The sequence below is a fragment of the Acanthaster planci genome, unplaced genomic scaffold, assembly GCF_054643075.1.
Source record: "Acanthaster planci isolate LZ-2023a unplaced genomic scaffold, COTS_SCS Contig4, whole genome shotgun sequence".
In the NCBI taxonomy this organism is placed as follows: domain Eukaryota; kingdom Metazoa; phylum Echinodermata; class Asteroidea; order Valvatida; family Acanthasteridae; genus Acanthaster; species Acanthaster planci.
The window spans coordinates 56,280-80,669 of NW_028257628.1; the positions used below are offsets into that span (position 1 = coordinate 56,280).

General features: G+C 40.6%; 2 protein-coding genes across 6 annotated transcripts; one reads left to right on the forward strand and one right to left on the reverse strand.

The window, feature by feature from the left end:
* Positions 1 to 6,585: 6,585 nt before the first annotated feature.
* Positions 6,586 to 12,338, forward strand: LOC147795559 (ADP-ribosylation factor-like protein 6-interacting protein 1). 4 transcript variants are annotated; one of them, XM_087131624.1, is made up of 6 exons: positions 6,586 to 7,837; positions 7,940 to 9,036; positions 9,777 to 9,878; positions 10,202 to 10,313; positions 10,760 to 10,844; positions 11,281 to 12,338. In XM_087131624.1, the coding sequence occupies exons 2-6, from the start codon at positions 9,008 to 9,010 to the stop codon at positions 11,394 to 11,396; spliced, it is 444 nt and encodes a 147-aa protein (XP_086987750.1). In that variant the 5' UTR covers positions 6,586 to 7,837; positions 7,940 to 9,007; the 3' UTR covers positions 11,397 to 12,338. The 4 variants fall into 4 exon arrangements, 3 of the variants coding, with proteins under 3 accessions (XP_086987750.1, XP_086987752.1, XP_086987751.1); XR_015423742.1 differs by lacking the exons at positions 10,202 to 10,313; positions 10,760 to 10,844; positions 11,281 to 12,338 and having other exon boundaries at positions 7,940 to 8,004; positions 8,555 to 8,642; positions 8,930 to 9,780; XM_087131626.1 differs by lacking the exons at positions 10,202 to 10,313; positions 10,760 to 10,844; positions 11,281 to 12,338 and having other exon boundaries at positions 7,940 to 8,004; positions 8,555 to 8,634; positions 8,930 to 9,780.
* A 1-nt stretch (position 12,339) lies between these two features.
* On the reverse strand, positions 12,340 to 16,892 carry LOC147795560 (putative flavin-containing monoamine oxidase A). 2 transcript variants are annotated; one of them, XM_087131620.1, is made up of 7 exons: positions 16,716 to 16,892; positions 15,650 to 15,830; positions 15,273 to 15,388; positions 14,650 to 14,823; positions 14,418 to 14,503; positions 14,104 to 14,201; positions 12,340 to 13,646 (listed from the first exon to the last, which is right to left on the reverse strand). In XM_087131620.1, the coding sequence occupies exons 1-5, from the start codon at positions 16,815 to 16,817 to the stop codon at positions 14,468 to 14,470; spliced, it is 609 nt and encodes a 202-aa protein (XP_086987746.1). In that variant the 5' UTR covers positions 16,818 to 16,892; the 3' UTR covers positions 12,340 to 13,646; positions 14,104 to 14,201; positions 14,418 to 14,467. The 2 variants fall into 2 exon arrangements, with proteins under 2 accessions (XP_086987746.1, XP_086987747.1); XM_087131621.1 differs by having other exon boundaries at positions 15,273 to 15,373; positions 16,716 to 16,882.
* Positions 16,893 to 24,390: the final 7,498 nt, after the last annotated feature.

Here is a 24,390-nt window from a genome sequence, read left to right on the forward strand (position 1 = left end):
AAGGAGACAAGACAATAACAGTACAAACAAAAGACTTACGACAAAACAGGACAAAGACAAACAACATAGGACAAGACATTGGTCTCACATGGGCAGGGATGACCACTCCCCTGGGGTACTAAAGAACTTGCTACCCTGCTACCCATCCCTACAAGACAACTGGGTGATACAGAGAGAACAAGACAGACAAGAAAGGTAAATCTTACCTATAACAAGCCCATAAAAACAGGACTTGGGTCTCGCACGGGCAGGGACAACCACTCCCCTGGGGTATTAAAGAAAGCACTACCCTGCTACCCACCCTACAAGACTAAACAACTAAGACAAAGAAACTACAAAGGCACAAGACATTAAACACAAAAACACAAACAAATACAATAACAAACATGAAACAACAAGGAAAACAACACGCAAGAAAGACCAACATGAAGGAAAACAAAAACAAACACTGGAAAATACCAGACAGAAAAAATACAAACAAAAAAGAGGACAGACAAAAGAAAGAAAGAAAGGACGAAAAAAAGAAAAGAAAGGAAGAAAGAAACGACGAAAGAAAAAAGGAAAGAAAGAAAAGAAAAAAAGAAAGCAAGAAAGTAAGACAGAAAGAAAGGACGAAAGAAAGAAAGAAAAGAAGAAAGAAAAAGATGAAAGAAAGAAAGGACGAGAGAAAGAAAGGATTAAAGAAAAAAAAGAAAAATGACGAAAGAAAGAAAGAAAAGAAAGGACAAAAGAAAGAAAGAAAGAAAGGACAAAAGAAAGAAAGAAGAAAAAGAAAGAAATAAAGGACGAAAGAAAGAAAGGACTAAAGAAAGAAAGGACGAAAGAAAGGACGAAAGAAAGAAATAAAAGAAGAAAGAAAGAAAGGCAAAAAAAGAAAGGACGAAAGAAAGAAACGAAAGAAAGGACAAAAGAAAGAAAGAAAGGACTAAGATAGAAAGAAAGGAAGAAGATAGATGAAAGAATGAAAGAAAGAAAGAAAGGAAGAAAGGAAGAAAGGAAGAAAGAAGGACGAAAGAAAGAAAGGACGAAAGAAAGAAAGAAAAGACGAAAGAAAGAAAGAAAGGAGGAAAGAAAGGACGAAAAATGACGAAAGAAAGAAAAGAAAGGACGAAAGAAAGAAAGGACGAAAGAAAGAAAGAAGGAAAGAAATAAAGTAAGAAAAAAAGGAAAGAAAGAAAGGACAAAAGAAAGGACTAAAGAAAGAAGGACAAAAGAAAGGACGAAAGAAAGAAAGGACGAAAGAAAGAAAACACGAAAGAAAGGACGAAAGAAAGAAAGAAAAGAAAGGAAAAAGGAAAGAAAGGACGAAAGAAAGAAACGACGAAAGAATGAAAGAAGGAAAGAAATAAAGTAAGAAAAAAAGGAAAGAAAGAAAGGACAAAAGAAAGGACTAAAGAAAGAAGGCCAAAAGAAAGGACGAAAGAAAGAAAGGACGAAAGAAAGAAAGAAAAGAAAGGAAAAAAGAAAGGACGAAAGAAAGAAAGAAAAGAAAGGAAAAAAGAAAGGACGAAAGAAAGAAAGGACGAAAGAAAGAAATGACGAAAGAATGAAAGGACGAAAGAAGGAAAGAAAGGAAAGAAAGAAAGTAAGAAAGAAAAAAGGAAAGAAAGGGCGAAAGAAAGAAAGGACGAAAAAAAGAAAGAAAAAAAGAAAGCTACATACAACAAGAGACTACATACAGAACAAGACAAAAACACAGGAATACAAGACGAGGACGAAGGGGACAAGGAGACAAGACAATAACAGTACAAACAAAAGACTTAAGACAAGAGGAGACTGTAGACAAACAACACAGGACAAGACATTGGTCTCACATGGGCAGGGACAACCACTCCCCTGGGGTACTAAAGAACTTGCTACCCTGCTACCCATACCTACAACACAAGACAACTGGGTGATGCCGAGAGAACAAGACAGACCGGAAAGGCAAATCCTACCCCTAACAAGCCCTTAAAGACAGAACTTGGGTCTCACATATGGACATGAACTGCGACCCTGCTACCCCATCCCTTCATGGCAAGATAAATGTGATTATACAGGTAAAAAACCAAATACGAAAAAAGAGCCACAAAAAACAACTTGGAAATGACAGAATACGACCCTCAAAGACAACAGACATGAATAAGAGGAAGTATTAAGAAATGACAAACATGAACTGACCACTCACCCATTTCCTCCAGAAAGGCAAAGAACGACTGCTTTCAGACTCCTTGTGGTGCAACAGAATTCATTCTTGAACTGTTTACTGCATCGTCCAAAGTCCTGGTACAATTCTCTGATGTCTTTGGTTTCCTGGCTGGTGGAGAAGTCAGTAGAATGCAACTTCAAATCTGCCCGAAACGGGTTTTGAGGATTCCATTCGGTGAAACTGAAAGTGAAATATTGAGACTTGATGATGGGCAGATTCACAGCAATGTGGAAGTTGTGATTAGTTACATAATCTGCAGGAACTGGGACTAACGGTTTTTACAGACAGATATAGAGGGTAGTGCAGAATTCCCAATTCTAATTTCAGACCTCATTTCCCCCATTTTTTCCCAATATTCTCATCAGAAAAAACATTGCATTCTGGTGACTTCGCTTCTTCAGTAGTTGCGTACAAATTGAAGTCTATCATGGGGAGTCTGGAAAATTTCTGAGAATTGGGAGGACTTCAATATTATGGACGCTAGTAATTATTCCCTACAGTGAACAATTGCCCATCAAAAGCTAAACATTTTAAGAAATGTTCAGTTTAGAAGGGCAAAATCCAAGTCATTTACAAAGAAAACACTGAAATTTCAAGTTTCAGACCAGTCTCATATGGTTTATGCACAGGGTGTCAGGTGGCTTCCGTATATGGATTTTTTTCCAATGAATGTCCTAACAAAATTTGATGTCTTTTCTCGGTCACCGATTCATCTGATTTCCTGACAGTCGCTGATTCATCTGATTCATGCGATTGCAACATTCTTGCAATGACTGAAATAATGAAAAGGTGGAGGCAGGATGCAAAATATTTTCCTCTATTACATAGTAAACATCCATAAAGCTACTTACAGATTAGCTTGAGCAGATTTACCATCCTGAAACGCGGAAATGTGGGCGGCAAAAGCTTGTCCTTCCTCCATGGTTGAAGCATGTCAGGAGAGAACGTGACGAGGTGCTGCTCCGTGCTATCCCAAGTAGCAAAAATGCTCGCCAACTCCGAGCGCGACTTTCCGAGAGCTGCGTGCGAAGAAAGACCAAACTTTGCATATCAATCGAAAGCTTTCTCTTTCTGTATCCAGAACAGCAGGGGGAAATACTGCGGCTCATTCGACAACAGGCAGATGTACAAATGACAAACATTTGCCCAGAATCTTTGTGCTTATAACAATAAGGACAATTACACTTCACCTGCCTCGAGAGAAAGTTGCTGCATGGGAAACCATATGTACAAGGTGCGCACTGGAATCGGTCGCATAGGAAACGCGGGGGCTCATATTCGACCGACAAACTAGATTTGCATATTATATATACAACTATGAAATCATAGAAGGGTACGATTGAATAAAATGGAATCATAGAAGGGCACTATTAAATACAAAATAGCATTGCTGTTATCTGAAAGCGTTATCTTAGACATATAAACATCTAGGAGTGGGAGACAGGCAAGTCTTTTCTGAACAATTGCCTACCTACGGAAGCGCATAAAGGCCACTTGCAATTTTTTTGGTGAGATTTTTTATCTGACTGCAGTGAAATAATATCTCGCCGCGGCGAGCCATGAGATCTTCCCGCGGCGTCAAATAGCATTGCAGGTGTTTTATGGGTCCTATTGAGCATGCTATCGTTTTCAGATGTATCCTTATGGTGGAATGCAATGACATTTGATTTTAAAATGCTTGGAATAAAAGGAGATGTTACGTAAAGCTTGGTTTCCAACAAAAGAAAAAACCGGGCAAGGCAGACTTTCAACATATCAACAGCTTCCCTTACGTTGATTCTCCAGGAGAGAGAATGCTTCCTGAGGCACTTAGACAACTTTACTACTTTGGTGCAATCAACAAGTGAGTGCCATCTATCATAAACTTTAAATGCTGGATTGGATGTTCTTGCTAGTGGTTACAGTAAAATGATGCAAACAGTTGAGGCGTGGTGGTGCTGGTTGCGATAGAAATGATGGTGGTGAAAATAATAACGAAGTTGGTGATGCAGGTATGATGGTGATCATGATTTTGACAGTTACCTAGCTCCCTGAAATTTATCCCACTGTGTTGAGTTACAGTAGTTATTGTCTTCTGAGTTCACTAATTCAAACTTTAAATTTGACCCGACAGGAATGGGCGCATCACTTCCCTTGGGAGTCTGATGGTTGAATACCCCTTGCCACCCGGCCTAGCCAGGGCCGTCATCTACTCTGGTGCCCTCCAGTGTCACGAGTTGATGCTGCCAATAGCGGCCATGCTCTCCGTGGAGAACATCTTCATAAGACCAGGTATATGAACCCATATATCTGCCAAAATGCAGCACTGTGCAGAAACCAATTGAACAATGATAATAGAGACAGACATTTGGAGCTGGGTTTTGAGCCCGAGTTGGAACTGAAATTTGGAAAATAGCCCAGTTGTTGGATTTGAAAGATTTATGGAAGGTTGTGTTAACATTAATGTATGCTTTATAGGGCTGAGATGTAAATAGATGGGAATGAAACTTCTCCCTTGCTATTTAGTAGTTTTTACCTACTCACGGTTAGCAAAGGAATAATTCACAAAGTCTTTAAAAAGCTCACTCAGCTTTCAAAACACAACATAATAAAACTGCTAAATACTAAAATGAAAATACCGCCCTCTTTATTACAAATGGGTTAAGAGTGCAGTTTCAGGCAAACCAGTTGCCAATCTAGAGTGAACTTTCCACCAACCTTGGTTGCCCGTACAGTTGCTAATCAATAAAGGGCGTATGCGTTGCCACAAGCCTGGGAATGGTGGAGTTACCATTAAGTAGCAACTGTAAGGTGAAGAAAGTCTACCCATATCACCAAATATGGTCATAACTTTTTCCAACGGGCTAATTTGGCAAAGATTCCATGTAGTCCTCACCCCAGGCATACACCACAAGCCTGTAGACTCCCATTGGTTAGACCCCAACCACTGCAGAGTAAGGAGTGTTGAAAGATCAGTAACCCCTAAGGGCCCATGTGGTCACTCTCAGCATAGAGCTACAAACCCAACTGGAGCTCATTATTTACAGACATGTGCTGATAGGTCACAGCTGTTTGGGGTGTGACTGGTCTTACTGTACTTCCACAGCAGCATAATGAAATGTAGTAAGAGAGGGGACCTGAGGGATGTGTCAGCTGCCATGAAACAGTGGTACAGGTTCAGGCATAACCCGGAAACTGACCTGGAGACCCAAATCGCCACATGGAGTAACGGTGTTAGTTTGTGGGAGTGGCTCGTGGGAAAACAGAATATAATTGTATTCAACCTTTTTTGACAGGAGATGCCGAGAAACAGAAAGAAGCGGCCAATTGAGGCTCACGCAACACTTGCCAAGATGGCTGGAAGCAACAATGACTTTGCCACACTCCTTGCCGTGTACAGACGTTATGCTGACAGGTTGGTGTGGGTTGCATGCTGCCATTAAGTCTTTGCAAGTGCCTTGTCATTAACTGAAGTGGGTGTTTCAAGCAATCAGCCCCCAAGCTTGAGGTTGGCTTGTTAATCGGCAATGCTTTGTGTTAAACACAGTTTAGAGCAAAAGTAGGATTGATATGAAAATCATTTCCTGTTGTACTCTTTTCTTGCTTTCTTTCCTAAAACTGTGAGAAGTGCAGCAACTGAATTTGAGTTCCTTTTTTTCAGTTTTTAACCATTTTCCCTCTTTATTCTTTCATATTGCTTGAACAGGACAATATCAGTGTCAATGTTTCTATTGAGGGAAAACCTGCCCTGACCTCACAGATCATCACATTGAGACGTTTATGTGATTTGATTCTTTCCCTGTGAGTCTCCCTCGTCATGGTGCCAAAGGAACTACATACACTTGAGAGCAGTTAAGACAGCATCCAGCATCCACAAACAGCTGGAAAACATCTTGAACAGGCAACTGAAGGTACAATGCTACCAAATAATGATGCAAGATTGTCACTGTGAAGTTTTTAGTGAAGCCCCTAGTAAATAGAGCCTTTTTCCAAGTCCCCGAGTAAATTTCAGTAGACTTGAAGCTGTGAGTGGCAGGTGAAACGTCTGGTAACAACATGGTTATGTCCCAAATACTGATTAAACACTGTGAATACTTGAACACTTATACCTGACACTTAAAAATGTACATTGGAACACGACTATGGAGATTTCTTACGTGACATAACATAACGGGCGAAGGCATTACAGGAAGTGTACCCTATCAGTTGTTGTGCTTTTTTGAATCTGTGTATTTGCATCGGCATTTTCTGAATGTTGAGAGAGTTTGAAGGCGAGCGTTTCCACGCACATCCGTGTCAACTGAACACTGACCGTCAAAAGTAATATGACTGAAAATCCTCTTTAACAAGGTCCTTGGGAATTAAACAGTTTTTCTTGTTACAACAAGTACATGTCTGTGTACCTTTGTTATCAAAGAAAAACAAAGATTTGGGACCTAAACTTGTACCTGTTATAAACGAGACTTTATACGAACAATGCTCTTCTTATCAGAGTTCAAATGTACCATACTTTCTTGCTTTTCATTGATACCACCTTGAGTGTCAATATTCTTGGCAGACTGAATAAAAAACTTCATTCCCGTTCTGGTTTGTTGGTTTGAGGTTTAAAGGGTGTATCTGTACAGTTGAGTCGGCAAATAAATATCCGTTAGGACACATCCCACCAGCCTGCGCATTGTGTGGATTGTCCAAACATGTCATTGTTAACCCATCTTTGAATATCTCTCGTGAAGTGCAAATAATGATGTTTGCAGGTAACGCCTTCCAATCCTTAACAGATGATGGGGGAAAAACTAGTTCCAAAGGCTTGAGTAGAGGATCAGATTTGACGAAACTGTTTATGGTGTTTTTCCTTGAGTGGTATTTCTGCCATGTTATTTTCCATCTTGTAAATCAGGCTGAGTTTCTTATTTTCCTTCTCATTTCCAAGGACTCCAAGCCAATATCCTTGAGCATTTTAGTGGCTGTTCCTGGTGTATTTTTGTAATTGCCTTTTGCGAAAACGTGCTGCTTGTCTCTATAGCTTCGTGATGTTTTTCTTTTGATATACTCTAGGACAGGCTGTATCTGTTATCTGTATATTTTCCCCTCTCACCCCTCCGCAGAGCTAGATAATTTCCAATTTTATCCATCTGAATCAAACAAAGGTTGCTTTTGTATTGACCCTGCATTAACAAAAGATTTTTTTCCTTTCTTGTCAGTTGTAGTCATCTGCTTTCCCCGAAGAGTCAAACCAGCCTGTGGCTCCTGTGTTGACTCAAGTCTCAAGATCAGTGTCTGTGTGATGACTCGCAGGGAGCACGGGCGTGGTGACTCGCAAAACTGGGGGAAAAATGAACAAATTAAACTTATATTAAAAAAGATCCATTTTGTGGCTCTTGTGAATTTTGAATTTTTTTCTCAAATGTGAAATGGAAACCTGCTGCAAACTGCTTGCTGACTGCAGTGACCAACATCAACAAGACAAATCAACAAGCAGAATCTTTCTTAAGTGTTTTTCTGTTTCATTGAATGATCAGGCAAAGTATGAGTGGATTAAGGAGCTGTTGCCACGGTTACACGAACTTGATGTGTACGCCTTGAGTGGATGTCTTGCACCCAAGATTTCTGATGAAACTGACATTGTCGAAGCGGAGTTCTCTGACAGAACTGCTATTGAACAGCCCTATTGTGAGATCCTTTCTACAAAATTATAAAGTTTATAGATTAATGATAGAATGTGCTTTTCAATTTGAAACACTAAACTCCTGTACTCTTTTTTTTCTCACACAGCTGAGAAGTCAGGAGAGACGCGGGTTCAGATCAGCAAAAGAAATAGCGAGGACTCTGTGGCAGAGGCAAGGAAGCGCTATTTAGAGCGCAAAAAAGCCAAACTTCATAGATGATCAGATGACTTTGCCCTGGCTGGCTCTGTATTGAGGAGACACTTTGGGACCAAGTTGTGGGATAAAATTTTGCCCCATATAGAATTGAACACGTCATGAAACGAAAGGCCGAACTCCAACATTTTGGCCTAGGAGAGTTGATTTCCTTTGTAAAAAAAAATGTTCAGTATTCATTGCAAAAACAGTGTACTGTACATGTACTTGTCCAAATGTTAATTTGGAACCTATTTTGTAAAAAAAAAAAAATTACAGTATTTCTCTGATTCAACCCTCATAGTTTTCAAAACATTTTCCAAGTAGGCCTGAACGATTCGATGTTGTCTCTCCTAAATGTAACTCTTAAAAACTGTTATCGCTTACTGATGGCTGATACATCATTGTAGAGAAAAAGACATGAAAGAAGTACATGAAACTCTTCCCAAAGAGGCCTAACATTCTTTTTTATCTATGTGAAATTGTATCATACCTCTTATCAATGGAATTGTTATGCCCCTAACTGCAGTATCACTCCGAACTACAGTTGGACCATCCCAACTAAAGTGCTATAGTTGAGCTAGCCCAGCTACAGCACAGAGGTCCAGAGTAAGCAAGTAGGCGCCAACATCACTTTGTTTACATCAACTTGTACCTGTAGAAACAAGTTTTTACTATTTAATAGACAAAGTGCCATATTTTAGATGAATTATGTCAGGTGTGAAATGCATAAAGTTGGAGAAGGTTGAGAAATTTTGTACAGAGACTGGCCAACAATAGTTGGGCAGCCCAGCTTCAGCCCAACAGAATTATACTATTGGTCAATCGTGGTTTGCCTTGTATGCAGTCTTTCACTTGGATTAGTAACTCGGAACTAATGTTTTTTTCTTGTTATAATGTCCAGGATGAAGAGATTGCGTCATTGGAACAGTGACCGATGTAGACCGATGGCTTCGATGGGAAGACCAGTCAGCCCGTCATCATGGCAGCTGCTGTCACTGCCTTTTTCCTGTCAGTCTTTCTCCTCCCTGGTCTTTGGTTACATCAGAGTGCAGGCGTAGTCGGGAAAGATTCCAAACTTCTAATTCATGACAATAACTGACCGCCAAGTTGGGCAATTCGGTGAAAAGCTATGCAAAAGAGGAAATATCAAAAGAGCATATGTCTATTCCAAGTTGTTTTGCACTGTGTGTAGTTTCATGTCAGACCAGTGCTGAGAGATGAGAAATGTGAGAAATGATCTTGAGGACTGAATATTATTCACAAAAATGGTTCCTCCTGGAAGTTTCTACTTTCGTGTAGACTTTTCTTCACCTCTTTAAGTACATAAATGTAGACGAGTTGCATCTGCAAAGTTACAGCACCATGTTACTTCAATATGCCAAAATAAACCCACCATTAAAAACACATAATACAATTTCAAACAGAATGAGGTAGAGATTAAATGGTTGCTGAATTTTGTCCAGTCTGAGGGACCATCTTGTCAAAAAGTAAAATTTATTAAGTTAGACAAATTGTTAGAGAACGTTGCCAAATGTTGTCAGCTAGTATGTCATGGGGAATTATATCTACGTGTATGATATTTTGCCCACATTTACAGTCTTTGAAGTATCAATCAACTGTGTTGAATTGGGTCTTTATGTGAACATAGGTTGGTTCCAGTACATGCCACACTCTTGCTGCATTAGAATGACCCTTCAGTTTTCAAGCTTGTAACTGGAAGCTACTTGTTTATGGTCTCTCATCATCAGGATGCTCTGTACTGACAACCATCTCATTGCTCGTCATGGTCGTCTGTTTAGCTATCTTGGACCCACCGTTTTCCATTCTTACATCTGTCCACCTGCAGAATGGTCAGTGTCATTCAGTCACTTCTTCACTGCAACAGGCCAGATGCAGTGGTTTGTCTGTATGGTTGGTTTTACATTAATTAAAGAGATTCTGCGCACACAGAGTTTCCCTATTCAAGCAGGATGTAATAGTTTTTTTCATTGTACCTAATATTGTACACGTACACGAGTTTATGATGTTGGGATCGATTTAAAGTAGTTACAACAATTCAAGTTACGGTAATTAGCATATATTTTCTGTAATTGCCATTTCAAAGTTGTTTATTTTGTTGTTGAAAGTGGACGAGCCTATATAACCCCAATACCTCTATTTGTATGAATTGTAGGACAGCTGAGCATCAGCGACAGTACCAGCAGGTGTGCATGAGCCTCATCAGAACCAAGGGTGCATTGATGCATAGTTACCAGTGCCTGAAAACAATGAAAGAAGAAAAACAGGTAGGACCAACTTGTTCATCAGTTGGTATTGCTGTAATATACAGTGTAGTTGAGCTAGTTGAGCTGTTTAAGAGATGTGTGAACTTGAGACCTTTCATGTCAGCATCCCTGTTAGTTCATCTTAACAGTCCTCAATTTTCAAATGGGAGGATTGAAGGCTGCTAGAGATGACCTCATACATTTTCCTAGATCCAGCTGATTATAATGCCACCGAGTGTAATTAGTTCCACCTTTATAGGTATCCATAATACTCCCCACATTGGAAAAGCCATTGGAGTAAATTGCCTTGCTCAAGGACATAAGCGCTTTGGTTTCAGAAAGACATGACTCCTTTATATGAAAGTATATGATAATGGAGAAACCATTACCGAATCAAAGCCTCCATCAACGGCTGTTCAAGATGTCTACCAGAAACCTTCAGTATGTTGTTTTTGCTTTGTTGACAGTACTTCATTCTGGTCATTGCTGTGCTGGCAGTCATTGCTTTCATTGGTAACCTCATCCCTAATATCTGCTTGGCATACTTGTTAGGTAAGTCACTTCTTTTCAAATGACTGATCCATTTAATATGTATACAAATGATTAGAGAAATGATTAAAAACTTAAGAATTATTTCATTTTTAACTAGTACATTATAACATATTTCATGAACATTTGTTTCTTTGTGAATTGCCTAGCTTACAGTTGTAGATTTGACTCAGTTCATTTTTTTATGAGGCAGGTCCATGGTATAGCACAAGAAAACTTACATTTTTATCTCTAATTTATTATTTTTTAAATTAATAATTTGAAGTTTATTTACCGTTTATTTATTATTGCAACATTAAAACAAGGAATTATGCTATTTGCTTTTATTTTCTTCATGATCAAAATACTCAAGCCCATGAATTACTTTAGCCAGAATAGTTCAGATGTGATAATTTTACCACGTTAAGAATGACTGATATTTCTTATGGCACTTTTCCAGCCGTGTTCCTTGTACTTCTGCTTGGCCTGCACCAACGGGGATTGCTAGCTCAGGCCTACGCCACCTCCCTGCAGGTGGTCGTCATCCTACTCAAACAGACCAAGAAGAAGGATTAGGCTGACAGAGATCTTGGATTGGTTATCTCATTTCCTGGTCCTTTACATCAGTGCGACAGGGAGAGGGAGATATTGGTAAAATTGACTGTTGAACAGACAGAATGTGACCTGTGGTTTGGAGACTGTTACCATTCATACATAAAGATATACCCGCCGTTAGTTCTTACGTTCTAAGGAGTAAAAATACATATGCCAGATATAAATTGGGTCCCTCAAATGTGCCATGCAATTAGTAACTGGGTACATTATTCTGAGTTATTTGCTCATGTCTTGGAACTCCGTGTTTGTGTTGAAGTCTTATATCGTACTCTTGCTTCTGAATTTTGTTCACTCTGAAAAACAGAGAGGGGTCCGTAGCTTTTTCAAACAGAAGTTTTCATCCCCTCATAAAATGGCCACCTTATCTATCAATGCATATCTGTAGACAAGGCCCCTTCCCATCATAGCAATAATGGACACATTTTCAATATACGCCTCGTCATTTTAGATTTTTCCCAATATGCCTCTTGCATCATTAAAGTGCAATTTGTTGGAAAGTGATGGTATTTTCCTGGGGTGCTTTTTAGAGCAAAATTCATTATTGAAATATGGGTCCAGTACACAGAATTTGCACGAGTAAGTAAATTTTGTAAAGTAAATTTATGTGCTACTTGTTAAGTTACAGAAGACATAATTGAACACAGTTAATAGATTCTTCAATAAGTCGGTTCGATATTTTAAAAAGGTAAGGTCGTTTGAAAAATAAAGCAAACGAGCAAGTCGGAGTACAGCTATGTTGATAGGGCAGACCTTGCATGTAACTATTGTATATTACCATGGAGACCATGTTCAGACTGGTTATAGTATTTGTATAAATTGGTTTGTTATGCACTGGCATAAAAATTGGGATTTTTTTTGTAAATAAACAAACTTGTTGAAATAAAAATCTCCGGATGCAATCAAGTTACCAAATGAATGTGTTTCTTTTACTTAAAAATCACTACAAATATAACGCAGCTCAAAAATAAAGACTGGTGAAACCATCTGAATCTCTGCACAGATATAAATCACCTATTTTGTTTGTTAGGTAAGAGCTATAAACAAAATTATAGCTTTATGGTACAAATGCCAGAGTTTCATGAACTCTGAATGAAATTATCAAATCACTTTCAAGATAACGGCGAAAAAATAATTCATTTTTCATTTTCCTATGATAATATCACACAATGCCAAGAATTTTATAAATACAAATTATCTAGCATTTATGAGGTAATTGAGTTAATTCGTGAATTTTGTCAATGGCACTGGATATTATAGAGCTAAATGCATTTTGGAAAAATGACAAACTGATAGAAAAATAAGATTTTGGTAACTGTGACAAAAAGTTCTGATTAATAAAATATGCGTACATGTATAATGACAATTATGGTGATATTTTTTCCAGACAAAAGGAAAAATGACAAACTGATACAAAATCAGAATGAGATTTTGGTAATTGTGACAAAAAGTACTAATTAATTAACAAAGTATGTATATGAGGACAACTAAGGTGATTTTTTTTTGGACAAAAAGAAGAGTCTAATTTGGGATACCTGCCATTTTTGTGATATTTTGAGAGTCACTGCAGAACAAGAAATTTAATGCAAAATTACACATAGTTTGGCGTTTGACAAAGAACACAACTTAAAACATCACTGGCTCTGTAATTACCTCGTATTCCTCGCAATAAAGTGAATTTTTCTTGGGGGTTACTTATTTCCATTTCCCATCTTGCTTGTATGAAGCAAGACCTTTGCCTCATACATACTGTACACTGCAGTTCTTGACACACTCTATGCAAATGGAGTCAAGAGTGGACTCTGATGTAACTCTCCTCAGATAGGCCAATCAGCAACCTCGGCAGCTCCTGGTGATTTGTGGTACTGTGTTTGGAATTCTCAAGTCCCGTAACTATTTCAAGCTTGGAATGCACTCAGAATACAAGTAGCAGTCCCTTTGAGGCCCCATCTTTTCACCGTAAGTGCGGTGACTACAGCCACTCCAATGGCGCCCCCAATGAACAATCGCCGCTTCCATTTTCCAACCTCTTCACCGTACCAATGAGTTTTCCTCTGGTTGTCGAGACATCAGTAACAAATCAGTAACCAATCCGCTTGGCGGTGAGGTTCAAGACGTCTTAGGACCTCGTCCGCTGCCCGCATCCCGGACTGCACTGCGCCATTTATGAAACCCGTGTGGTGTGTGGCTGTTTCTGTTCCAGCCCAATGCACCCTGGAAAAGGAAGGGGCGGGGGAAGACAGCCTTTTATAGGAGCAACATGGATTCGGAAGACTCAGATATTCATCCTCAGAACTGGTAGTTCAAGGGATAAATATGTTGCATCATGGTGCAGTTTCAATCAGAGCAACACTAAGCTACCATCAAGCCCTAGACCCTTTTCCGGGTCTAAATTTATGCTGAACTTTGTAGGACACCAAACTGAACTACCGTAAAACAGTAAGCTTAGCTACTGACTCGGTATTTTATGCTATGCACCATACCAGCACTGCCTTCCCTACAGTCAGATATGTCTAGTCCCAGTTAAGCAATAAAGTGCCTACTCGTGTATCACATTGAGTTGACCCCCTACTATGTCAGGGGTCATACGGACAACAATACAAAGGGCAATTTCAAGACCCTAAGTCCATGTGGGAAATATAGGAGCTGTGTTCAGTGTTAAGTCAGCAACCTGAAAAATGGAGTCCTGAGCCCACTGTGAAAGGTCATTGCTCCTGGTGTCATAATATTGACAGGGCAGCCACCATTGTCAGACTCCAGTGCCCAGTCCTGGAAAAAGAGAACAATCAAACAGTTGGATTTATTCACTTGCGTTTTTTTTTCCACTAATGAAACTACGGGTTTCTGAAAGTGCAGGCACCAACTTGGAAGCCAAGCGAAACCTGCAATATGGCACATGTATGTGGGTTCTACAAGGGGTTGGGAAGACATGGGGGAGGCAATCATATTGCTGATTGCTCGCAAACAACCACAATGTATACTGACCTTTTCACAGTAGTCCAGTGGGTCTCTTGCCTTTGGCCCAAGGAACTCGGCTAAGGAGTCCAAAACAGCTTGCTTTCTGGTTGGGGCTGTTTTTGAGGAAGAAAAAAAATGCTTCCATTTACCTTTGGCAGAAACAAGGAGTAAAGAGGACTTTAAGGGTCACTGATCAAATGGTTTCCAAAAATAAGAGAAATTCTTTTTTTTTTCTCCACGAAGAAGAAATGCAACTTACTTCAATGTGACTCCACTCTCTACTGTTGGCATAGAATCCAACAATGGCAGGGTTGCCGTTGGATGTCATGCAATCGTAGGTGAGTTGGAGAGGGCCTGAGCTGAGACCTTCAATAGTTGGTTTACTCCCATTGCTGACAATTTCACCAGAAAAACCATCCTCCCTCCAAAAAGCCTACAAAGGAAACTGAGACTGTATGGCCTGGATTTTCTCAGTAATTACTAACCTGAGCTACATTACTATGGTTGCCGAGATCGATGTACATATTAAAACAAGCAAGCAGAGGTGAAAGACGAGATGTAAGCTAACAGGTACTGTCTTTCTAACAGACAACGAATCAACATGTCATCTTTAAACTACAGTTCACAAATGAAGATGTCTTAATGACATGCTCACAGTTACTTAATTAACATGGTATCGCTTTCAATGGTAGAATATTTGAAAATTAATTACTGTCAAAGATTCAGAAGACCAGGGGTGCGTTCTATGGCACAATAAGTATGCAAGTACATGTATTGGCATACCCTGTATACTTTATTGTTTATGATATGCATATGCATGCAAAGTATTGTGTAATTGAATGTGCTCCCCTCCCCCGGAAGAGAGATAATTTATTTATTCACCGTTTGATATGTGACAATGAACTTGATGATATGTCCCATCGGAGACAGCTGTGCCAGATTGATCCTGCTGAATGGCTTGGCAGGGGTGTAGTTGATGACAACTAGAACAAAATAAACTACAAATGTACAGGCTGGTTTATACTCCCCTTTAAGGAAATGCAAATTCTGAATTTGACATTTCAGAGCAGCGTCTGCTCTGCAAATACGTTAACCCATTCCAACTTTGATGAAAAAATACAATTATTTTGCTAGTCATATTCACCTTCATGCCAAGCGTGACCTGATTTTAACAACTTTGTGCTTTGAAAAAGAACAAATTGGAGCAGGCATTTTTCTCACCAACTCTAATTTCAAGAGTTTAGGTTAGCATAACTTACTTGAGCAATGAAGGGGTGCGGCAACGACCACATACTGACAGCTGAATGCTTTGCTTGAAGCAGTAACCACGGTGACCTTGTCAGCCTCCTGTTGGTCAATGTGTTCTACAGGCTGGCCAAGTAGCACTTGCTCCTGGCCTATCTTGTCTACCAGTAACTTGGAAATTTGCTGAGCTCCACCCTCAATTAAGAAAAAACATGTCTGACTGTTCCAAATATAATTTGATCACATGCATAAATGTATGTTCACCCATAAAGGCATACTACAGATATTTAATAATGATGAAAATAATGTATATTTATACCGTGCCATATCTGTCAGAACTAGACACTCCTTGCACAAAATTACGGAGGGTGAAACAATACTTTATACAGTAATTGGCAAATAATAATAAGATAATGAACACAGATTTACGAAGGAAATGAAACATATTGGACAACTGTCTTGTATATTTCAAAGTCTGTTTCATTAAGTTTTCTTACTTTGTTCAAAGCACTAAAACTACGGAGGTTTTTGATGTCTAAAGGAGAAGAATACAATCATTCAATTCTGAAGCAAGAATTGAATTTCAGGGCATGGTTGCAGATGGGGGGGTGGACTGCAGCGGGCGGGGGGATAGTGAAACGTCAATGTGGGTTGCCTTGAAGGAGTGAAGATTGAAGAACAGTGGGGAATATGTGGGAGTAGGAGGAGGCTGCGAAGTAGGCAACTGATGATATCCCCCAAGGAGTGATGTGGACATAAGAATGGGAGGAGAGGTGCGAGGAAGTATGCAGGGAAGGCAGTGCAGGGCAGAAAGGGATGAGGACTGGAGAAGTGAGGACAGTCCATCTAGCTGTCATTGTAGAGGAGTGCGGGGTCAGGTATTTGACAGGGCAGGGAGTACAGTGTGGATATGTATAGGGGGATGGGGCAGCAAGTGGTGCCTGTAAGGGGGGATGCCAGGTAGGGTGTAGGGCAGGGAGTGCAGTGTTGCATAATATAGGATTGGAGCTAGGAGGGTGGGAAGTAGGGGTACAGAGGAGGTGGGGGGCCTTAAGGGAAAGACAGATAAGCATGCAATACTTTTATCCTGAAGCTGTTGTTGGAATCACCTTCTGCTTCTATCAGATTCTTTACGCCCCCAGCACTGCTAATGTAATGCATAAAGTACATGACTGACATCATACGTGGTGAGGCACCATTGATAAGAGCTGTGGAGAACACTGACTAATACTTTACTGACTAGTACTTCAAGTGAATAATCTCCTGACAACTCACTGTATGACAAGGAAGCTGAGATGTCTATTTGAAGTGTTAAGTCTGAGAATGGATGAACTTTCACGATAGTTACTGTAATTCACCTCTTCCTTTATAAGTAAAAAAAAAGCATGAAAATGTGGCCAAAAATTCTAGCCCACTGAAATAAACGATTAATCAGTGAATGTTTACCTTCCAACCCACTGGCCACCTAGGTCCCAGACATCCTTCCCATAAGCTCCTTCCAGCTCAGTTGTGAGTGTTCAACCTCCTACACGGTCTGGAATAGCACCGATTAAACAGAAGAGCACTATGATGAATCATACGTTAGCTTCAGCTGGGGCTAATTTCATAGAGCTGCTTAAGCAAAACATTTTTAATCATGAAAAACCTTGCTTGACAAATCAGGTTACCAGCCAAAACTTCTTATGATGTATATTGTTTTGGAATGTATTTACCTGTCTTTTGGTTAGCAAGGAATTTTTATGCTTAACCCCTTCGCGCCGGTAGACGGTAAGAGCCGCTGTAAAAATTGAGATCCCCAACCTGCTTTTCAGCTATTATTCTCGGCCCATGCTCGAGCAAACACGGTGAAAGGAGGCAGACCCTGGCTCTTGTATATATGGTGATTGGCCTTTGTATGTAGCCCAGAAATGAAAAGACCAAATTTGCATCATAATCACCAGCCTCACAATAGTCCCCACTTTGAAAAGAGGCAACGGGAATGTGGAAGCGTGAGTAGAGCCGCATGCCATCCAACAATGAGCCTTTTCACTGTGTAATTCAAAGCATGCAGAGCACGCAGGGCCACAAACTGAGAATTTGCAGTTTGGCAGGTGGCCTTTGTGGCAAGCGAGGCTGGAATTCTTGGAGTCGGATTTCGGAAAATAATTCCCGTTGTCAAGGGTTTAAGCAAATTCTGTGCTTAAGCAGCTCGGTCAATCGGTGAATCCAGCAATTTTTACATTGGGTGGATATTAATTTATATTGGTGATGCATGCATTTATGAACCGTACTCAAGGTGTTACCCAAGGGCTTGTGATAAAATTGAAGAAGTGACTCAGATCAGACTCCCACCCACAACCTCCTGCTTACTGATGCAGGTGTCTAAACACTCAACTGCCAAGCTTACCAGGGTCTGCTGGCCCATCTTTGTTGCAGTGTCTCTTGGGGGTTGGAGCTAACACACGTTAACACACTCTAATTTTCATCTGAGAGTGTACAAAACTGTACGGTCTTTGCATGCACACAATGCACAGGGCACTTATCTGCCTGTGTGACCTTTCTTTTTTCCACTAGCAAAGAGGACTTACATGTATGCAAGCAGCCCAAAGAGCAATAATACTGCCATTACATTGAGGCCACCATGCATTTCAGTGCACATGGACCCAATCTAATAGCACACCTGCATGTAAGCCTAAATTAAACCTACCAATAAAAATGCAGCACTGTTACTCTGTATGATGTCAGGCATTCCCAGTAGTGGCTGAGAAAGAGATTGAACAAAAGATTTAATACAAACCTTTAGCCTCTACAACCAGAACTTTGCACCCTGGCTTTTGTTGCTGGAGTCGGTAGGCAGCAGTCAGGCCAGCAATACCAGCCCCTACGATGATGAAGTCCCACTCTGGTGGTAATGTCGAAACGGATCCGTCCGCCATATTGCCAGCTCCTTGAATACCACTTCAAGTTGTCTTACTGATGAAAATAAGACAGAAGATGAAACAATGTCAAAAAATGTCACAGCATAACTTACTAAAAGTAGGTAAAATTTCTAAGGGCAATGAGGGGACACCCTTGTCTGAGTATCAGCCATTGTTTAACAGAATTCTAAACTACAAAACAACTCTGCAAAAAGTGTACAGGTTAGGCAGGGGGTACCCAGAGGAGCGCACACATTTTTTCAAGGATGCACTGAAAGCAAATACCGGTTTACATTCATGGCATTTCAAGTTTCAAATTGAGAGATCCTGTGGGGTAAGGTCCTGGACTTTCTCTTGGGGGCATGTGAACCTGTGGCCCCCTCCCTGTTATGCCACTGTCTATCAGACACCAATACCAACATCTCTTCAATGAGCCTTTTGCAAGTTAAATATGAATAAAATCTGGAGTTAAATCTGATTGCAAGTGAACATAATTTGAATTTCCCAGACAAAAGACTCTAGTTCTTAGTTTTGCTCAGTTCATTTATTTTCCACATAATGTTACTCTACAAAACAGTTTCACAAAGTGTCTACATGTGGATGGGGGCCCCAAGAAGCAGTGCTTGTCGAGTGGGGGCCCCAAGAAGCAGTGCTTGTCATGTGGGGGCCCCAAGAAGCAGTGCTTGTCGTGTGGGGGCCCCAAGAAGCAGTGCTTGTCATGTGGGGGCCCCAAGAAGCAGTGCTTGTCGTGTGGGGGCCCCAAGAAGCAGTGCTTGTCATGTGGGGGCCCCAAGAAGCAGTGCTTGTCATGTGGGGGCCCCAAGAAGCAGTGCTTGTCGTGTGGGGGCCCCAAGAAGCAGTGCTTGTCATGTGGGGGCCCCAAGAAGCAGTGCTTGTCATGTGGGGGCCCCAAGAAGCAGTGCTTGTCATGTGGGGGCCCCAAGAAGCAGTGCTTGTCGTGTGGGGGCCCCAAGAAGCAGTGCTTGTCATGTGGGGGCCCCAAGAAGCAGTGCTTGTCATGTGGGGGCCCCAAGAAGCAGTGCTTGTCGTGTGGGGGCCCCAAGAAGCAGTGCTTGTCGAGTGGGGGCCCCAAGAAGCAGTGCTTGTCGAGTGTGGGTCCCCAGTTACGAATAACCCTGATGTACTCCACAGTATAGATTAGGAGGAAGAGATTGGGTACCATGAATGGATAAAAATTGCTGACGGTTAGACAGGTAATTTCTGATCCATTACAAGGCCACTCCTCAAATTCCGTAATATTCTACTTTAAACAAAAGTTTATCATGATCAACTGTATCAAAGGCCTCGGAGAGGTCCAGAAAAATACCAGTTGTTGATAAAGAATCATCTAAATCAGTAGATACTTTAAATAATAAGTTGAGTACCGGCATGTGTAGTTGAACGATTTGCACGAAATCCATACTGGTCATTAGATAATATATTGTACTTATCTAAGAACTGCATCGTATGTTTGTAAATAACTCGTTCGATAATTTTAGAAAATGAAGTAAGTGCAGTCTTGGTCTGTAATTACTGATAATAGTTCAATCACCATGTTTCAAAATGGAGGTCACCCTAGCAATCTTCATGTCATCAGGTACTACGCCAGTAGAGATAGAAGGATTTATGACAAATGTCATGGGCACAGAGATTGCATGGTTCACCTGTTTGATTAATGAGCTATTAATCAGATCAAAACCTGCACTCATTTCGTAAGGTAAGTTACTGACAATATCAAGAACTTCATTTCTTCCCTAACCAGTTTTCTATGAAAACTCTGACATCTAATACAAAATCACAACTTGAACACACTTCATGGGTTCTGTCAGTGTATTTGGGTGCCGGTGGGACCTCACAATCTCAACTAACTTACAAGTCCACTCCGATAAATCTACTCCCAACCGCAAAAAAATCCGAACAAAGCAACCGGTATACTGCCAGCTAGGAAAAAACTCACCCTCTTCTCTTTTTTTTTAAAGGATGAGAAGCGTAGGTCTGAACTTATGCAGTATAGCTTAGTGTCAGACACCACTATGCTTTGTGCATCCCCTTTCAATCCTAACAACCGTCAATCTTCCAGATCATAATCCAACCCGCACATAGTGTAAGGAATTAGGGTTAATAGGGAACATTCAAAAAGCTTCCATTTGTTAATTCATATTTCACACTTCCATGAGCCAAATAGTGAATAAGGACTGATCAAGATACAATACAAAGTAGTTAACTCCAGGATGAATAAGACAAAATATCTTATTGATACAAATCAATTCAAATCCATCTTATAACCGCAAGACAAGTGTAACTTAAGAACTAATTGAAAACCATAGATTTCTTACATCTAAGCCAATCATGACGACCTTTCAACAGCCGTGATAACTGACAAATCATAACCCCAAATTGTTATCAGAATCATAAACATACCCGTCTTTTGCACTTTCCGATTTTCATCTACCATGTCGCTTAAATAAGCGATCGGGGATACCACCATCGGCCACAACAGTGGCACCTCCTGCCCGCAGGCTATGAACTCCGAAATGTGAAACATCATCCACAAAAGGTTTAATGGCATCCAAAATCAGTTCTCTTGCTCTGCTGTACGACAGCAGCAGCAATATAAGATTTCAGCATTTCTACCAGACAATATGGCGAATGCCAACAATGCGTTGCCAACAAGTACCGATCTACAACTTCTGTACGTCGGTTATCCTAGATAGTAGAAACAATTTCAAGCCAGTTGAGGTGAAAACTACATGCTCCAGCTTCACTTGAGATAACTTGTTAAAACGCAAAAAAACAGCGTATGCCACTAAACACACTGTGACCATTCTTACATTCAATAAATTAGCCACATTATGACCATTAGGCCCGATATATTTGTCGACCATCTGCTTGAGGATGTCTATAGACATGGGCTCCTTTTTTATAACTGGTTTAGCAAGAGACCTTTTAATACCCTCGGCAGTAAACAAAACTAGGGATGATGAAATATCATTTACTCCAGCTAGTTTGTGAGCCCAAGAAATAGCTGCCACTGCCTTGGTGATGGGAGCAGGCGATTTCGGAAATTTACTCAAATGAACTAAATAAAGAGCAAAATGAAACGGATTAGCTGGAACTGAGGGCTTACTATACTTAGTTGCCCAATCAACCCATCTCCTAAGCGCTCTGGCATAAGCACCCACCATGGAGCTGGCCCTTGCATTTAACATGACTGCAGGGAGTTGTAATGCTAGTTCCCCTAACTCCAGACTACTCCCTGGTTGCCTTCGATCCCAGATTCCTTTGCTGAATATAACCTGGCTTGAGCTCAGAGTTGAATGCTATTAGCAAGGATCAAGTACGTAAGAGTGTTTTAACACCAAATAATTCAACCTTATAAATTCTTCACTACCGCCTCTACCTGGGATAAACAATCCCGGATATGTTGCCATTTCATAAATATCCTCCACTGCTCTAGTTGGATTATAACCATCTGGAAAGAGCAGGGGCCAAAAAGGTGCCGAGTACCAGCATGGACATATCAAGGTACCAACTGACTTGGTATCTGCCATGTGCAGTAGCACTCGAGGAATTAATGATATTGGGGGAACAAGCCAATTGTTCTCGTTACTCCAATCTCGAGTACAAGCATCTATAGCTTCAGTACCCGGGTTCCAAAATCTGGAATTCAAACGCTGTAACTTTGTCTATAGAATGAGGTCCCCATAAACCATCGAAATATTTGAACACTTCGTCAGAAATGCTCCAATCATCATTGTCTATAATTCAACTGAGTTTGTCTGCCTTTTCATTCTCTGAACAGGGGACCCACTCCATGTCAAGCTGAATATTATATTCCAAACACGTCTTGCAAATGGCCAAAGCCAACTCTTGTAACTCGCTCTTCATATTACCACATACTGCAATCTTCTCTACTGCTTGGTTATTGGTAAACCATTTAGTCCTTCGCCAGGACAGCTTGGGGGCCAACGCCTTCAGTGCTAACTCACCAGCTTTGAGCTCTCTCTACGTACTACTCTGAGCTTCATTCTTGTTCCACAAACCGTGAGACACTGTCTTGGCCATGTCAACTACATAACCACCGAAACCTGAACCACTGGCATCTGAAAATACAATCCTCGAGCAATCTGCACAAGGCCCTACAACAAAACCTTCGACATTTTTCTTCAAGAATTTTAACTCGTCTATGGCTTCAAAAGATAGGGATACTGTCCCTGCCCAGGAACTTCTGGATTCTATACACACATGGAGAGCTTTGGTCATAACCCTGGCAATGTTACCTGTAAATAGGCTGGTTGACATGACTTTTCCTACAATACTGGCCAACATTCGTGCATTGATACAAACCGGCGATCGTTTTCCGGACAGTATACTATCTATTGTGTTAACTATATCTGAAATCCGCCTCCCTGGGATCGATATATAACCATCCGAAAGATCGATATCGTATCCTAACCACTCAATCTTTGAAACTGGTAACCCTATACTTTTTTACACATTTGGTACAAAACCCGAAGCTATAATATCTTCCTTTACTTGGGAGCTAAGCTTTAACGCCTCTGAATGTGCATTAGCAAATCCGAGCCCGTCATCCAAGAAAACTACAATGAACTTATCCTCGCTTCTCCATTTCTTCACAAGAGGCCTAACTACATGTAACTTCGTAATATACATGGAGCAGATGAGAGACCGAATGGAAGCTGCTTGAATCTGAAAAATTCAAAAGAGCCGTTGAACACCCACGCAAATCCTAAGTATTCTCTATGTGCCTGGCACATATCTACATGATGATATCCTGACTTGAGATCAAACTTGTACACATAGCCTCCTTTTTTTGAGGAAAACCATCGCTGTGCGCATATCTTCATACTTAACCGAAATCTTTCAAAGATGTTCGTTAAAGGCTAACCTTAAATCCAAGATAAGGTGCTTCTTACCGTTGTTTTGTTCTGAAACCGTGAGTGGATTAACTACTTTAGGTGGATTTTATATCTTTTTACAGTACCGAGATGAAGTAATTCCGTAATGGCTTGCTGTACAAATTCTGCATGAGATAAAGCAGATTTATCATTTTGTGAAAACATTCTGGCCGGCTGCGTAATAAATGGGATCACGTAACCAATTTTTATAGTGTAGAGAATGAAATCTGGTACCAAAATGCTCGGCCAAAAACAGAAATAGTTTGCCAATCTGCCTGCTACTTTAATAGGAAGTACTCCCTGTTTTCTTCGTATTCACAAAAATTATCTACGTAAAGAAACTGGCCATCTATACTTTCAAGCATACATACATCATTCAACTTAACTTCATTGTGAAGCACTGGAGGCGGAGGTTGCACTAGCTCTGCACTTTGGGCAAGTGGCTTTCCAGTGGTTAAAACTGCCGCATATGAAGCAGGCTCCTCTCCCTGTGTAGGATCGAGTGGCACTTTGGTTGAATGGTGAAAGTGAGCTTGCTCGGCGAAAAAGATGACTGCTACCACCAGTGCCGTAACCGGCCAAAAGCTGATCCCCCTTGAACCTTTTGGCTTGACTGGAAGCCACCATCTCCTTCTGCTTGACTTTCCGCCCGGCCTGGTTTTCTGCTCTCGTGATCTTGTTGTCATCACTCTCATCATCGGCCGCGACTGACCATGAATGACACACCCGTGGATCACACCATTCACCCAGCTACACCCTTACATAACACCTAACCATACCCATAGAAATCCATGCACCGTGAAGGAAATAAATATGTTCTAATTCACACCTGGTCGTTCAAACGAATATATATGAATTTTCTGTGACATAAGAGAGGAATAGGGAATTGGGATTAGCATTCAATAAATGATTCAATAATGATCAGTGACTTTAAAATTA

Excerpts from the sequence above, each read along its gene's own strand:
- LOC147795559 (XM_087131624.1), top strand. The coding sequence starts at position 9,008 with ATGGCAGCTGCTGTCACTGCCTTTTTCCT. Across the intron at positions 9,037-9,776 it reads GCTGTCACTGCCTTTTTCCT|GATGCTCTGTACTGACAACC; the intron begins GTCAGTCTTTCT and ends TCTCATCATCAG. Across the intron at positions 10,314-10,759 it reads CAATGAAAGAAGAAAAACAG|TACTTCATTCTGGTCATTGC; the intron begins GTAGGACCAACT and ends CTTTGTTGACAG.
- LOC147795560 (XM_087131620.1), bottom strand. The coding sequence starts at position 16,817 with ATGATGTCAGTCATGTACTTTATGCATTACATTAGCAGTGCTGGGGGC. Across the intron at positions 15,831-16,715 it reads ACAACAGCTTCAGGATAAAA|GGTGGAGCTCAGCAAATTTC; the intron begins GTATTGCATGCT and ends TTCTTAATTGAG. Across the intron at positions 14,824-15,272 it reads TCATTGTCACATATCAAACG|GCTTTTTGGAGGGAGGATGG; the intron begins GTGAATAAATAA and ends TTTCCTTTGTAG.